Raw genomic sequence first — 16,553 nt, 5'->3', positions numbered from 1 at the left:
CACGCCCCTCACGACACGGTTCCTTCTCAGCCAGTCTGTCAACTAGTTTCTCTTCCTCTTTTCAATCACACCTAAAATTGTCATTTTCTATTACTATTTCTAATATGTTCTCATTTGTTTTCTGTTCGACCCAGCTAATATTTTCAATTCGTCTCAACAACCATATTTCATCTTCATCATCATATTCTGCTTTTCTTGGCAGGTCACTTCCCTAACAGCACAATCACGTAGCAGGCATATGCCTATCATTTTCCCTCAGGTATATGAGTATGTGTCCAGTATGTGCCTTATGTACCTCTGAGAGAGAAATCGCAGGGATGGCAAATGATAGTCACAGTCTATGTCCACCCCTACGCACATGCCTGACATATACCTAGGGAACGTGCCTAGTATGTTTTAGATATGTTCCCCATCCCGTCAGCGTCAATGAACCACAAAATTACTCCCCCAAAATATGTTAGATCGCCTATATGCGTAATGTGTTTACATTAAGTGAGTCTAAACAACACTTTAAACAAGTAAAATAAAGGTACCCCAGGGTGGGCGCGAACCACCAACCTTTGGATTACTAGCCGCGTGCTCCTCCGACTTGCCAAGAAGGCGATGAAGAGAACGTCGCTTGTAGAGGGATAAATTGTTGAAGTCTTTTGAATTTGGCTAATCAGAGTGCTCCTTTAACCGCGTATATTCGACGATAACCGTTTGGGACCAGATTAAATCTGCTTGCCATGTAATTTTATAACAAAATGACGAGTGTCTATTTACTTCATTTCATGGTTCTTCCATATTCACTTTCAAATGATCTGTGACAGTTTCCATCTAATAAAGTTGATGCGTATGTTGCTTCTAGTACACAATCGCTTAGAAAAAGAAGCAACAAATGCATCAAATGTGGGAGATGAATTTAGAACACCTAAATGGCGCATGCCTAGCACATCTTGTGCTGTTAGAGTATCTGAAACAGTATGTTCCTAAAGGACGTACCTAGAACATGACAGGTATATGTCCCAAGTGACGACAGAGTGCGAAACTGAGCCAGGTATATAAATGCTATATTTGCAGTACGTAGTTGCAAATATCAATTAGGTGTAACAAATATCTAAAACTGTAGGTAGCTGAAATATATACGGTACTTAGCACATGAATATCATATGTGCCAAGCTTCGGGTATCTAAAAAGTAGATCGGACACCTAAATGGCACATGCCTAGCACATCCTGTGCTGTTAGGGTTGCTGCAACTGAGAAGCTTCCATGCTCCACGATCTTTCGCTAACCTCTTCGTTTTCAGGTACGATTTTTTCGTTTTGATATCGTCCATTAATTGTAGTCTCCTTTACCATCTCCCTCTCTTTCCTGCCACCATACCCTCTAGCACGTGCCACATGATACAGTTCCTTCTTACTCAATGTTCCAACCCAATGAACACCACCAACACTTAATATCCTTCTATTTCTTTTGATTGCTTTTGCGTAATGACCATGTTTCTGCGCCACACGTAACATTTTATCAGTTCTTTTTTCAACTCTATCCAAGCATCTACAAAATATGATTTTCTTCCTCCTGAATGCTTCTTTCGCCATTCTTATTCTTACTTTTATTTCGCTTTCACACTCATGTCATCATTAATAATACCCAGCGGGAATCGAAATGTATTTATGATCTATTTTCTTCCCTTCTACTTCTATATTTGGCACCGACCGCTTCATTCCCTTCACCATGGCTTTTGACTTTCTAACATTTATTTTCATTCCATATTCTTCACAGCCCTTCGTCAAGTCTTCTAACGTCTTATTGATTTTCTTTTCAGATTCCGCAACAAAGCCCATGTCATCTGCAAACCGTATACACCTAACCATTCTACCTCTTATCGAAATGTTGTCTTCATTATGTAGCCTTTCTTCACTATCTCTTCTAGATAGATATTAAATCATGTAGGCGAGAGACAATATCGCTACTGAACTCCCCTTCCAATTGCACTCTTCTCTGTAGTTCCTATTCCTATTCTAACATCTTTGTGCTTCATATACGTATAACTTTTTGCGAGTCTTTGATTTTTCCATTCCAACTAAAACTTGCTTAGAGTTTCCATCAACAATTTCCAGTTCTTCCAGTTTTCTAGATCAATAAATGCTGAATACACCTCTTTCGCTTTTTCTATAAACTCTTCACCTATTACCGTTAATAAGCTAATTGCATCTATTGTGCCCTTACTTCTCCTAAACTCAAACTATTTCTTCTAAATTTCTTTTATTCTTTCATATAACCTTCTGTTCAGTATTCGAAGCGTAATTTTTGCTACATGCAATATGAGACTATTTGGAGAGCTCCGTGACTAAGCAGTTAACGTATGTGCCTTTGGCATGGGAGACCCGGATTTGGTTCCCGGCGAGAGTTCATGTTGTTAGGATTCCACATTAGTCAGTATATCCACGTCTTATATAGCCTCGTTTCTGAAAGGTACATTAAAATCAACTCAACTCACACGACTACTTGGTTTAAAATAAGACTAATATATATATTTGTTTAAAGATAGGCTGTATATTAACAGAATATGCCGTGGAGTCAGCAACTTTTATTACAACTATGTTGTGTGGGTTATCTAAATTTCAAGGGGTTTATGTATTTGATCATAATGTTAAAGAACAATTATTTCAGCTTGTGTACAATTGGTCATCAAAATAAACTGACACAAACCCAGCTCTATCCAGATACTATGCTCAAAAATTCATTTCAAACTATTTAGCAACGTGAAAACGCGACATATTTATTTATTTTCTAGTTAGAAGTAACACATCCTTTCCTTGACTCAACAAAACAGGAGACTTACAGGTTAATATTGGATTCAAACGGAGGATCCACTTCGGATTGCTTCATGCAAGATACAAACCATTGACCTATCACAATTATTTATGCCTCTAAATATTCCCATTGAATATAATAATTTCCAGAGACACTCTGAGACACATAGAACTAAAGTGTAATTCTAACTTCACTGGAGATCGAATGCGACCCATATGCTAAGTGGACACCTTACTGACTATGAAACGGTGCGTCTGAGTTCAATATAACTACTTTATGATTTTTCTCTCTCTCTTTAATTTAATGTTTCACGGACAAGGGCGCCGATCCTGGGGGGACCGGGCCCCCCAAAATTCATGTGGGCACCCCTATTGTATTTATGAATATACAATATTTGGCATAATTTGAATGCAACTTGTCTTAAAATCCTCATATATATATCTTCTGCATCTGAATGGGCCCCTCCCCCAAATTTACAGAGAAATCGGCGCCCTTGTTCATGGATATACTGTGTAGGATAAAAGTGTGAGGTTATTAATGGAAGTCAATGATTAGTGTAGGCCACGGAATGAGACGAGACGAGACGAGACAATGTTTTCTCATCTCGTCTCACAAAATTGTAGCATTCAGCTCTTTTGAGGGCACAGTGGCTCAGTAATAGAATGCTTACCTCTGATGCCTGGGGGTCCAAGGTTCGATCTCCGACCAAGTTAGTTTATAGTCAACAACATTGTATCCGTGGGTTTTCTCGGGGTATTCCTGTCTCCTCTAGCTTTCTCATTCCACCACTTCTTTTACCATCATTCGAGCTTCTTCGTCGCTAAGCGGTTAGCGGACGCGAATTTGGCGTGGGAGACCTGGGTTCGATTCCCGGCGGGAGCTCATATGGTTCGGATTCCACGTTAATCAGTAGGTCCACGTCTCATATAGTTTCGCTGCTGAAAGGGACGTTAAATTCAAAATTAACTCAACTCTTTTACCATCATTCACTTGCCTTAATCATTGTCTCCTTAAAAGGCCATAATCGTAGGACGTTAAACTAAAATGTTTCATTTTCATATTTTTTTCGTTTGGATTTTCGAAGAATTAAAGAGTTGGATGCAAGAGCCATGTTTCAGCGAAATTGAGATTTTCACATGTTTCAGTAGGAAAAAAATCAATCTACATAATATGCAACAATTATGTGGAACCGATGATTATATTTAGTGTTATAACGTAAAAGGAGGTACCTGCGTACAGTCTTCGTCGTGAAGTTAGAGCAAGAAACAGGTAACACCGGAAAATTTTCTAAAAGTAGACTTATATGGTTCTTGCATCCAACCCTTCAATTATTTCTCGTTCAGTCTCAGTTTGTAGTACAAAATGTATGTTCTGATATTTTTCTTAAGTTTATTTAAGAGTCATCAGAATCCTTTCGCGCCAGAAGAGGTCGACCAAGGTTGTGTTATAAAAATATTCAAATCGTATTTATTATTGGGGAATATTGTATGACTTTCGTATCTTTAAACGTTGATAAACACTTATTATCTTTGTATAATCATTTTATCTCGTGTATTGCTTTTATTCTATGAATAATGTAACTCCAAAATAGTATTAAAGCTCTAAGACTTGGATTGATTCGTGATTCCTACGACGCTCCAAAAATTTAGATCTTGTTAGGATTAGGAATTAGATTTCTGGGCGTTCAGACGTTAGCCCGTCAATAGGATTAGAATTAGGAATTAGATTTCTGGACTTTCAGCGTCTATGGCCATGTTAGCCCGTCACTAGGATTAGGATTAGGAATTAGATTTCTGGGCTTTCAGCATCTATGACCATGTTAGCCCGTCACTAGGATTAGGATTAGGAATTAGATTTCTGGGCTTTCGGCATCTATGGTCATGTTAGCCCGTCACAACGATTAGGATTAGGAATTAGATTTCTGGACTTTCAGCATCTATGGCCATGTTAGCCCGTCACTAGGATTAGGATTAGGAATTAGATTTCTGGACTTTCAGCATCTATGGCCATGTTGGCCCGTCGCTAGGATTAGGAATTAGATTTCTGGGTTTTCAGCATCTATGGCGATGTTAGCCCGTCACTAGGATTAGGATTAGGAATTAGATTTCTGGGCTTTCAGCATCTATGGCCATGTTGGCCCGTCGCTAGGATTAGGAATTAGATTTCTGGGTTTTCAGCATCTATGGCGATGTTAGCCCGTCACTAGGATTAGGATTAGGAATTAGATTTCTGGGCTTTCAGCATCTATGGCCATGTTGGCCCGTCGCTAGGATTAGGAATTAGATTTCTAGGTTTTCAGCATCTATGGCGATGTTAGCCCGTCACTAGGATTAGGATTAGGAATTAGATTTCTGGGCTTTCAGCATCTATGGCCATGTTGGCCCGTCGCTAGGATTAGGAATTAGATTTCTGGGTTTTCAGCATCTATGGCGATGTTAGCCCGTCACTAGGATTAGGATTAGGAATTAGATTTCTGGGCTTTCAGCATCTATGGCCATGTTGGCCCGTCGCTAGGATTAGGAATTAGATTTCTGGGTTTTCAGCATCTATGGCGATGTTAGCCCGTCACTAGGATTAGGATTAGGAATTAGATTTCTGGGCTTTCAGCATCTATGGCCATGTTGGCCCGTCGCTAGGATTAGGAATTAGATTTCTGGGTTTTCAGCATCTATGGCGATGTTAGCCCGTCACTAGGATTAGGATTAGGAATTAGATTTCTGGGCTTTCAGCATCTATGGCCATGTTGGCCCGTCGCTAGGATTAGGAATTAGATTTCTGGGTTTTCAGCATCTATGGCGATGTTAGCCCGTCACTAGGATTAGGATTAGGAATTAGATTTCTGGGCTTTCAGCATCTATGGCCATGTTGGCCCGTCGCTAGGATTAGGAATTAGATTTCTGGGTTTTCAGCATCTATGGCGATGTTAGCCCGTCACTAGGATAAGGATTAGGAATTAGATTTCTGGGCTTTCAGCATCTATGGCCATGTTGGCCCGTCGCTAGGATTAGGAATTAGATTTCTGGGTTTTCAGCATCTATGGCGATGTTAGCCCGTCACTAGGATTAGGATTAGGAATTAGATTTCTGGTCTTTCAGCATCTATGGCCATGTTGGCCCGTCGCTAGGATTAGGAATTAGATTTCTGGGTTTTCAGCATCTATGGCGATGTTAGCCCGTCACTAGGATTAGGATTAGGAATTAGATTTCTGGGCTTTCAGCATCTATGGCCATGTTGGCCCGTCGCTAGGATTAGGAATTAGATTTCTGGGTTTTCAGCATCTATGGCGATGTTAGCCCGTCACTAGGATTAGGATTAGGAATTAGATTTCTGGACTTTCAGCATCTATGGTCATGTTGGCCCGTCGCTAGGATTAGGAATTAGATTTCTGGGTTTTCAGCATCTATGGCGATGTTAGCCCGTCACTAGGATTAGGATTAGGAATTAGATTTCTGGGCTTTCAGCATCTATGGCCATGTTGGCCCGTCGCTAGGATTAGGAATTAGATTTCTGGGTTTTCAGCATCTATGGCGATGTTAGCCCGTCACTAGGATTAGGATTAGGAATTAGATTTCTGGGCTTTCAGCATCTATGGCCATGTTGGCCCGTCGCTAGGATTAGGAATTAGATTTCTGGACTTTCAGCATCTATGGCGATGTTAGCCCGTCACTAGGAATAGGATTAGGAATTAGATTTCTGGACTTTCAGCATCTATGGACATGTTAGCCTGTCACTAGGATTAGGATTAGGAATTAGATTTCTGGACTTTCAGCATCTATGGCCATGTTGGCCCGTCACTACGATTAGGATTAGGAATTAGATTTCTGGATTTTCAGCATCTATGGCGATGTTAGCCCGTCACTAGGATTAGGATTAGGAATTAGATTTCTGGACTTTCAGCATCTATGGCGATGTTAGCCCGTCACTAGGATTAAGATTAGGAATTAGATTTCTGGACTTTCAACATCTATGGCCATGTTGGCCCGTCGCTAGGATTAGGAATTAGATTTCTGGGTTTTCAGCATCTATGGCGATGTTAGCCCGTCACTAGGATTAGGATTAGGAATTAGATTTCTGGGCTTTGAGCGTCTAGTCCACGTTAACCCGTCACACGTATGAGGGATGACGTCCCTCGGTGAGGAGAAAGGAAAGGAAGGAAGCGGCCTGGGGATCTGCATGTTAGATACTTGCTTGATGTGAACGAGGAAAACCCAAGAAAACCTCACTCAGAATGGCAGGCCTAAAAAAGCTATACACTTTTTCGACCGAGTGCCTCCACCGGGAATCGAACCCGGGACCGCTCGCACCGAAGGCGAGAGCGTTAGGGACTGCACTATGCGGAGACACTGTACTTCACGTATACATGGGTGATACTACCAACCATTACGACGAAATTGTGTAATAATAATGTGGGAGGAAACAGGAGAGCCCCCGAGAAAATCCACGGATACAATGTTGACCACCACAAACTCACATGGTTTAGATTTGAGCCTATAAACAGTGCCGCGCCGTGGAAAATCAGCCCCCAGGGCGAGAGTATACGACGGCGCCCCTGTACACATGCATGAGGTCGACAGACCAGCCGCGAAGCACCACCATGGTTGGCGCGTAGTGTAAGAAACGTTTTAGAAATAAATCCTACTTTTCCTTCATTTTGAGCACTTTTTAGTACTTTTTCCTTCCATTTTATATATATCCTTCCTTTTTCCTCACTAATTTTGTGCCCCCTTACTTCAGCGGCCCGCGCCGTCGGCCTGCAAGTCCCCCCACAGTACGGGACTGTCTATAACTACTTGTACAGGAAATGAACGCTATACCACTGAGTCATTATGCCCTCTTTCCGTTTTCTAGTTATCAACGACATACATTAATATACCATGGAGAGCAAAATAAAAGTTGCCAGAGCTTCCGTTTGCAACTGGAAACTATTACGGAGAGAACATCAAACTCAGTATGTTGTTAATGTCAATTCACATTCAACGCATTTTTTTTTTCTTTTCGTTTGAAACTTACGCTCCCCTGTGGATTCCATCCTGGACGCTGTATTGATTGTGTCCCCAAACAGGCAGTAGCGAGGCATCTTCGTTCCTACCACACCTGCAACACACGGACCCGTGTTCAGGCCAACTCGGATCTGCAGCTTCTCATTCGGCAAGTGAGGAATGTTGTAACATCTGAGGCCAGCTAAAAGATCCAGCGACATCGTGGCAATTTCTCCAGAATGTCGGTTTCCTATGAAATCAAATAGAAACACACTTTATTGGAAACAGAATATTGAATTCTCGACGAGGCTAATTTCTATTAAGTGGTTCAATATCTCATTCGACTTAACATGATAATGTATTTTGTACGGAATATCTTAGGATTACTCTGAGAAGGATCTTAAGGACAGTTGCATAGGGGAAAACAAGGTTATCGCTACAGTTCAAGGGAATATATATACATAAATGACTACAGGGCGTCGCTGTGATTCAATACTAGAGCGCTCACCTTTGGTGCATGGAAAGGAGAGCCATGGTCGGTGATTCAGTGGTAGGGCGCCTAAATTTGCTGCGCGAGGTCGCTGGTTCGATTCCCCCAAGTAAGTTTGTGAAATGGAATGAAAAATTCAGTTTAACGTTCCACGATTACATCCGTTAAGCTAAGGAAGACTGATGATTAAAGCAAGTGAATGATGATGGAAATCTTTTAAGTTTTACGTCCCACGCTTATCCCGGTTAGGCTAAAGGAAACGGTGATGATGAAAAATGAATGAAATCGTGGAATGAAGGAAGTGGTAGGAAATGCGAGAAAGCACGGTGTTTGTCTACCACAAAGTCTACACGGCGCGAGCTGGGATCGAACCAGGGACCCCAAACACCAGTGGTGAACGCTCTATTACTGAGCCACCGCATCCCCCCGAATGATGATGGAAGAATTAGTGTAATGGGAATGTGGGAGGAGTATCCCGAGAAAACCCATGGACGCTATGTTGTCCACCACAATCTTCTTTGGCCCGGCATCGATGCAGGAACCCTACGTACCAGAGGTAATGGATCTACCACTGAACAGCGTGCCCCCAAGTAAGTGTGTGGTGGACATCATCTCCGTGACTTTTCTTTGGTACTCCCGTTTCCTTCCACATTCTCATGCTACCATTTACTCCATCATAATTCACGTGCTTTAATCAACGGCTCTCTTAGCCCAAACGGTATATTTGTGTTACGTTAAACTGAAAGATTTCGTTTCGTTTCTGGTGTATGGGGTGCCTGGTTTAAGTCCAGCTCGTACTATAAGTGAGCTTTATGGTAGACAAATACAATGTATGTAAGATTCTTCGGGGTTCTTCCGTTTCCTTTCATTTTATTAATTTCTTCATTTTCTTGATTATTATTGCCACAGTCTCCTTATCCTAGGACCATAAACGAGGGACACAAAACTGAAAAAAAAATTCTTTCTTGAGCGTGTAGTGATAAAATGTTTATTTTTACCACTGTGACTTCCCTCTAGATCCACTACTGAGATTACCAAATAGACTATTTTACTTTTCATGTCTTGAGCTCCCTTGTGACTATGTGTTTTTAGCGTGAAAGATCAGACTACGATTGTTGGCGAGAGCTCATATGGTTCGGATCCCCTGTTAAGCTGGAGGTCTACGTCTCAGGTAACCTTGTTACTGAAAGGAAGGCTCAACTGAAATGCTACCAATCTTACTTTCGTGTCTTAAGCTTCTACACACAGTTTTCGTTTCTATAAATATTTCATTCTGAAGTACCGATATGATACAATATAATTTCTTATTAGTCATATCTTAATGAGGTTTCTTCTTCTCTTCAATTACATCCAATATTCTTTTTTCTCCCTGATGCTTTTCCTAGCTCACTTCATTATTGGTGTTCCGTTCGACACATCTCTTTATCTCAACTCTTCTCAATACCCACATTTCGAATGCCCAGACGGCTTGCACAGCTTTCTACGTAGGTCCATCCATCTTTCTTCTTGTTACTGTACAATAATCTACACAAAATATTTCATAATCGAAATGCTTCTTTTTTCGTAGTTTCTATTCTGCTTTTACTGCTCGTTCTCATCTTAAATTTTCACAAATCAGGGGCGTCATTTAGGGGGACATAAGGGGGTAATTGGTCCCCCCAAGAGTTTGAGGAATACATATTTTTTAATCGATTGTCTAATAACATACTAGTAGCCAAACACGAAAGTCTTATGTCGGTGGTGCACTTGGCTCCCTCAAGCTAAGTCTGAAATGACGCCCCTGTCACAAACACTCCTATCTAGATGCCGATAACTATTTCACCTAATGGAGGGGACAGCGTGGCCCAGTGGTAGAGCGCTTACCTCTGGTGTGTGGGGTTTACGGTTCGATCTCCGGCCCAATAAGTTTAAAGTGGACATCGTATTCGTGGGTTTGCTTCAATCGTTGCCTCCCTTAGCCTGAAAGACATAATCGTGTGACGTTAAACTGAAATATTCATCATAGCTATTCTGTCATTTTTGACAGAGGCTACTTGCTGCAAACGGAGAAATTCCATGAACTACAGTCCTCTGTTAACTTATTTCTTTTGTCGTAGAAAAGTTCAGTTTTGGTATCGTCCATCAATTGTAAGTTCTTCCTCCCTTCTCTCTTTTACCTGCCACCGTATCTTCTATTACGATAAGTTCCCTCTTATTCATTGTCCCAAGTAGTTCTTTTTTCGTTTTGCAGTTTTATCTGTCATTGTTTCTTTTTTTGTGCCTCACTATTCTTAATAATTCCTCATTAGTTTTTCGATGACACGGTTAATTTTCCCCGTTCATCTCGACACTCACATTTAATAAAACTTTCACTCTTTTCTTTTTCGCTTCTGCGTGATATTGACGTTTCTATTCGAGAGGCTTCAATACTCCACACTAAATATTTGAAGTATCTCTTGGATTATGTCTTTCTTCAAAGAATGCACAAAATGCACTTTTGCTCTTTCTAAATATTTCTTTCATTATCCTTACTTTAATTTTATTTCATGTTCATACATCACATCTTCATCGGTACTACTACTCACTACAGAAAACCGTCAGCTCTTCTCTTTTCTTCCCTCCTGGATTTGGGGGGGCTTTACTAACTTTTGGGGGGCTTTACTAACTTTTGCGGGTGCTTTGCCTAAAAATGTGAAAATTCTGCAAGATATTTCATATACTTTACTATAGTAAGTAAGATTTCGGGGGGGGGGGGGGGCTAAATACGCCATTGCGTATATTTAATACCGACCGATCTGTTTCGGTCGTAATTCATTTTGTGTTTCTAACGTCCACTTTCATTCCATTTGTTTCACAGCTTTCCTCGATTTCCTATCCTATTATTAATTTTGTTCTCAGGTTCGGCAAGATGTGTCGTATCAACCGGAAACTGAATAGAGTAATTCGGAGGGAAGTGACCATAAGGGTGAACTGAATAGAGTTGAGCTTAATGATATGTGGCAACAAAGCATGATTGGCGCTGACCTTGCAAAGCCCCTGTATGTTCAGTATTGAGTCTGGGGCTGACGAAGAAGGTAGTTTACAGGGGAAAGAAGCTTATTATTGAATGCAGTGAGCACGGACAGCAAGGAAAGTGACTAGAGTTTTGGCCTTTTTGTTGCTATTGTCATATGGGACAGTAAAAAAACTAGGGCAATTCTTTCCTGAAGTATTCGTGTTGTCCTCAATACCTCCACAGCAGCATGGGGCGATTATTAGGTACGTAGATATATAGATATGCCTCAATATATTGCGAACATAAAGATAGAAAACACATTTTGGAAAAAAAGACGACGAGGTTGGGTGAAGTGACTAACATATTTTAGGGTGATGCAGGCACGTAGCCAGGATTTCGTGAAGGGGGGGGGTGTTCGTGAAATGAAATACTGTTATCATACCGGGGGCCCGATCATTCTAAACTATTTTACTGGAATATATATTGGTTCGTTTAGCCAGGATTTCGTAACGGGGGCGAGGGGGGAGCGTGACATCAAATTCTAAAGGACCAGGAGCTCGATTAATTTAAACTACTTTACTATCAACAAAGGACAATAAAATGAGGATATGTTGTTAAGTATTTCAATAACAAACTATGAAGAAATCTCGAGTAAAATAATAAAAAAAAAGTATAGAAAAAGATTATACAATATTTACGCCCTTCCTCTGTTTATTCAAATATAACAATTTTCCTTTCATTATGACCTCAACTATTATAAAAAGTATATACTCAATAATGTATTGTAAAATATTTTACAATATCTGCGTTCCTTTCTCCGTTGAATCAAATGTTAACAGAACTTTCTTTCCACATAAATTTTTGTTTTTATTATTCCGTCAACTACTGTTTGTTCCAAATGACAGGTTAAAGGAGCAGTAGAAAATTGTTTTTGAAATAACGTGTTTGATATTGCAAGGATGCGATGACGAAAAATTATGATAAAAAATGTCCACGCTATTACAGGACGGCACTATGCTTTCCGAAGCTTAACATCTCCCTGACTAGAAATTCTGAAAAATCGAACTTATCTAGAAATTTCAAATTCCCTGACTCTTCCAGGATGTCTCGTTCACTTCGCCACCATGTATTGCAAGTAATACAAATCTCCTCATAAAAAGAGTAACCAAAAGCTTCCTGTAATTTATTTTTAACTCTGATTTTTCTTTTTCTAATTTCATTTTGTTTCATCCTTCCTTAATTTTTCATTTTTGGTTTCGAAGGTGGATCCGGACGCCCCGAACCCCCCTTTGGCTATATGTCTGGGTGATGTGAATAGTCCTGTTAACCATTCCATGTATGCAATATGGACCAAATAACATATTTACATCTATTTCTTGTCTATCTTCCAAATCACAGCTTCATGTAGGAGAAACCTGGTTTCAATCAAGAGCTATTGGAAACTCAAGTATTGTGCTCTTTCCTGTAAGGTCAGACAAGTCAATTCCCGCGAGAGAATGCTTTGGTCATGATCTCAGGTTGGTATGTCTAGTTGCTAGCTAAGCATTTCTACAACAATAGCTCACGTATCTTTACATCATGTATGTGTTCTTTGTTAGCTGTATACTCATCATATAGCAGTCTGTATCTTGTTACTTACATTGTGTCGAGGACACTTCTTCTCATCACTTCACCCTATATGTATATTGATTTCTGTCTGTGTATGTTACTTGAGACGAGATATGAACTATACTTATATTTTCAGAATACAGAAGGTATGTCCCATTCATATATAATTGTCAATCAACCGTGCTACCATTTCTCTGTAAGATTTTTTTCACTTTCATGCTTACTATGTTCACCCCCCCCCCCTTCCGAATTACTCTATTTCTAATTTTGTACTTAATACTGAAATGCTGTCTTCCTTATGCAAGTAATACAATATATTAAGAAAAAGCATCAAACAACTTCGTGAGATGAATCGTCATGTGAAAACAGGAATACTAGCTGTAATGCTCGTTCTTTGCACGGGAACAATGCGCTTATATAATGTATTTGAATCCTTCTTTTTCCCTTTTGATAGTATTTCAATGAAAGTGCAGTGACAGGGATCCAGTTGTCCTCTTGCCAAATGTTATTTTGAGCTACATAAACTAATACAGGAGAGTCCCGAAAACTCTGCACTCGATAACCCGGGAGTTCGGATAACTCGTCCACTCCCGGGCAGGGCGAAAAAATCCGCGCGCAGATTCGTTCAAGGGAATAATGACATCCCTTCCTACCAACACTCTTACAGCTTTTCATCCTCATATACCGATGAGGGCTGAACTTTGACTTAAACGGCATCGGAAGTGTCACTATTCATCTCAGCGACCCCAGAAACTATGGATTGGACAATAATAGTGGCCATCCACTCCTATCCTCACTCCTTACTCCCATGTCGATGCAGGGATGTTAAAGGGCACGGTAGCTCAGTGGCAGAGCGCTTACCTCTGCGGCATAGGTTCTGTAGTTCAACCCAGGGGCAACTAAGTTTGTAGTGGACAATATTGCGTCCGTTGACTTCTCGGGGTATCCCGTTTCTTCCCACATTCTAATTCCAGCGATTTTTCCATCATCATACATTTGCCTTTATTCATCCGTCTCGCTTAGCCTAAAGGATATAATAGTTGGATGTTAAACTGAAAGATTTTTGATAGGGAATGAATTTAGATTTAAACAGCATTGAGAGTGTCCATATTAATCTTAGAGGCCGTGAACACAATGGATTAGACCCTAATATCACTAAGTTTTGGGTTATTTTTTACATACCACTCTTTTCCCCTGTTGACAAAAGTATGCTGAAATTCTTATTTAGGTCACTAGGATCTACTCACGGATCAGAACTAATCAAAATCTGTGCAGTGCTCTGAGAGTAGTTACCCATCGGATATCGTTATAATCATTTTTATATATAGGTCATCATGGTTGCACACCGTCATTTCAGGTTTATAGCCTGCAGAAAATAGTCCGTAATAATATAAAAGAGGTACGAACTCAGTAACGAAATATCTAATAAAGGTCGAAAAAACCACAGTGATTTATTTTAAATCTAAATCACATTAATATATATACCACTGAATATGAAATGTGTACCAATTTTCAGTATCTGATCAATCATTTTTCTTTTGTGGAAGACCGCATGAATTTCCTTCGATGGTTAGAGTCTATAATTAATATAAAAATGTCCAATGCCGCGGGAATCCTATCTCTATCTGGCACCGATGCGATGAACATGAGTTGCGAGGATTCACGAGCTTGTTTAACACTCTCTCCCTCCCGCCCCGCCATCACAAACCCAGAACCACAGACTAGAATATACAAACCGTAAACTCTGCGAAAAACTGAAAAAAATGTTACGGTATTCAAAAAAAGATACTTAAAAATTAAGTTGCGTCTTGTAGTTCGCAAAATACGGCAATGGAATCTGGACTCAATATACGGCAAAATATACGGCAATGGAATCTGGACTCAATATAAGGCAAAATATACGGCAATGGAATCTCGACTCAATATATGGCAAAATATATGGCAATGGAATCTGGACTCAATATACGGCAAAATATACGGCAATGGAATCTCGACTCAATAACTAACTAACTAACTAACTCTATGGCCTATGGAACCCGGAGGTTCAGTGCCGCGTTCACAAAAGCTCTCCACTGACTTCTATCCTTAGCTAATTGCATCCAGTTTCTACTTTGTATCCCTATCTCTGCGAGATCCATCTTAATATTGTCCTCCCATCTGCGCCTAGGTCTTCCTAATGGTCGTTTTCCTATGGGTCTACCAGTCAAGACTTTGAAAGCGTTTCTACTTTCTTCCATTCTAGCTACATGACCTGCCCACCTAAGCCTCCTAGACTTGACGACCCTAACAATGTTGGGTAAACCGTATAAACTATGTAGTTCCTCGTTATGAAGCTTCCGCCATTCCCCATTCTCGTTCCTCTTGGGTCCGAATATTCTTCTCAGGATCCTGTTCTCAAATACTTTCAGTCTATGTTCTTCCCTCAGAGTAAGCGTCCATGTTTCACAACCATACAGAACAACAGGCATGATTATCGTTTTATATATTTTAAGCTTCAAATTCCTCGACAGAATTCGCGACGACAAGAGATTTTGAACCGAATAGTAACACGAATTCCCTGCTTTTATCTCGACTCAATATACGGCAAAATATACGGCAATGGAATCTGGACTCAATATACGGCAAAATATACGGCAATGGAATCTCGACTCAATATACGGCAAAATATATGGCAATGGAATCTGGACTCAATATACGGCAAAATATACGGCAATGGAATCTGGACTCAATATACGGCAAAATATGGCAATGGAATCTGGACTCAATATAATCTTTATTTTATTTCACTGACCTTGATTGGATATTTGCTTCTGTAGTGATGCTCCTTCAGGTTGTTTCGATTAATTTTCTGCAAGCTATAGCTTCTGAATAACGTATTCTTGCACCCATATTGGTCTATCATGCTTTTATGTGAGGATTCGTTATTTCCTAAAGTTGTTTGTTATTTCCAAGCACTATGTACAAAAATATGGTAACCTATCTTTCTAAGATAGCTGGGACTCGAACCCAACTACTGACATGTGTTGTTATAAACTAAGTTTGTTGTTAAAAACCAATCAGCAGACTGTTTATTTCTTCACGTTGTCTACTCAGTAACATGAAATAAAGCTTCATACGTTCTGGAATAATCGAAGTTGGGTAATTGCTTAATAACTTCTCAACCAATTAACACGAAATCACATCTGTTGCAATAACAGATTTCTCATAGCTAATGGACTGTAACTAAAAGTTTCCTAGGTTAGAATAAACTTTCATGATTTTTACAACTACAAAAATGAATTTGAGGAATTAAGAAAACAAATCCCAAACACATAGTTTTTAAATTTGCTTTTAATTTATTCTGTTTGAATTATTTATATAATTCTTGTGTAAACTATGTGCATACAGTTTTTCTAATTAACTAATAATCAATAGAAGGGATGTATTAATTACGTACCATTTCTCTGTGGGAGACCTGACACAACCATGTAGGCGTCGCCAATAGTTTCCACTTTATAAACATCGTATTTCTCTATACGAGAATCAAACAGGCGATATAGACTATTCAACATCATTACCACCTGGGAAAGAAACAATTAATCTTCTCACATGGAAGTTAAATCTTTATATCAACAACGATACATTTTGCAAAATAAATTACCCATTAAATTTTATGTATCGCTACATAATAATGAAAAATGAACAAAATACTTGCATTCTAAG

General features: G+C 39.8%; 1 protein-coding gene across 2 annotated transcripts in view; it reads right to left on the bottom strand.

Annotated features, from left to right (window-relative positions):
* The window catches only part of LOC145671668 (uncharacterized), a 1,096,828-nt gene that overhangs the window by 53,060 nt on the left and 1,027,215 nt on the right, over positions 1 to 16,553 (bottom strand). For both annotated transcript variants that reach the window (XR_014128525.1, XM_081740866.1), the window contains exons 11-12: positions 16,288 to 16,411; positions 7,811 to 8,029 (exon numbers count right to left, since the gene is read on the bottom strand). Coding sequence is in view for 1 of the 2 variants with exons in the window: in XM_081740866.1 (XP_081596992.1) it covers positions 7,811 to 8,029; positions 16,288 to 16,411 (343 nt within the window). In the remaining variant the exon portion in view is untranslated. The remainder of the gene's footprint in view (positions 1 to 7,810; positions 8,030 to 16,287; positions 16,412 to 16,553) is intronic.

Source organism: Thermobia domestica, chromosome 15 (assembly GCF_964235325.1).
Source record: "Thermobia domestica chromosome 15, izTheDome1.hap1.1, whole genome shotgun sequence".
NCBI classification, from domain to species: Eukaryota; Metazoa; Arthropoda; class Insecta; order Zygentoma; family Lepismatidae; genus Thermobia; species Thermobia domestica.
The sequence above is the reverse complement of the archived record's forward strand: the minus strand, read 5'-3'. Positions and strand labels throughout refer to the sequence as shown.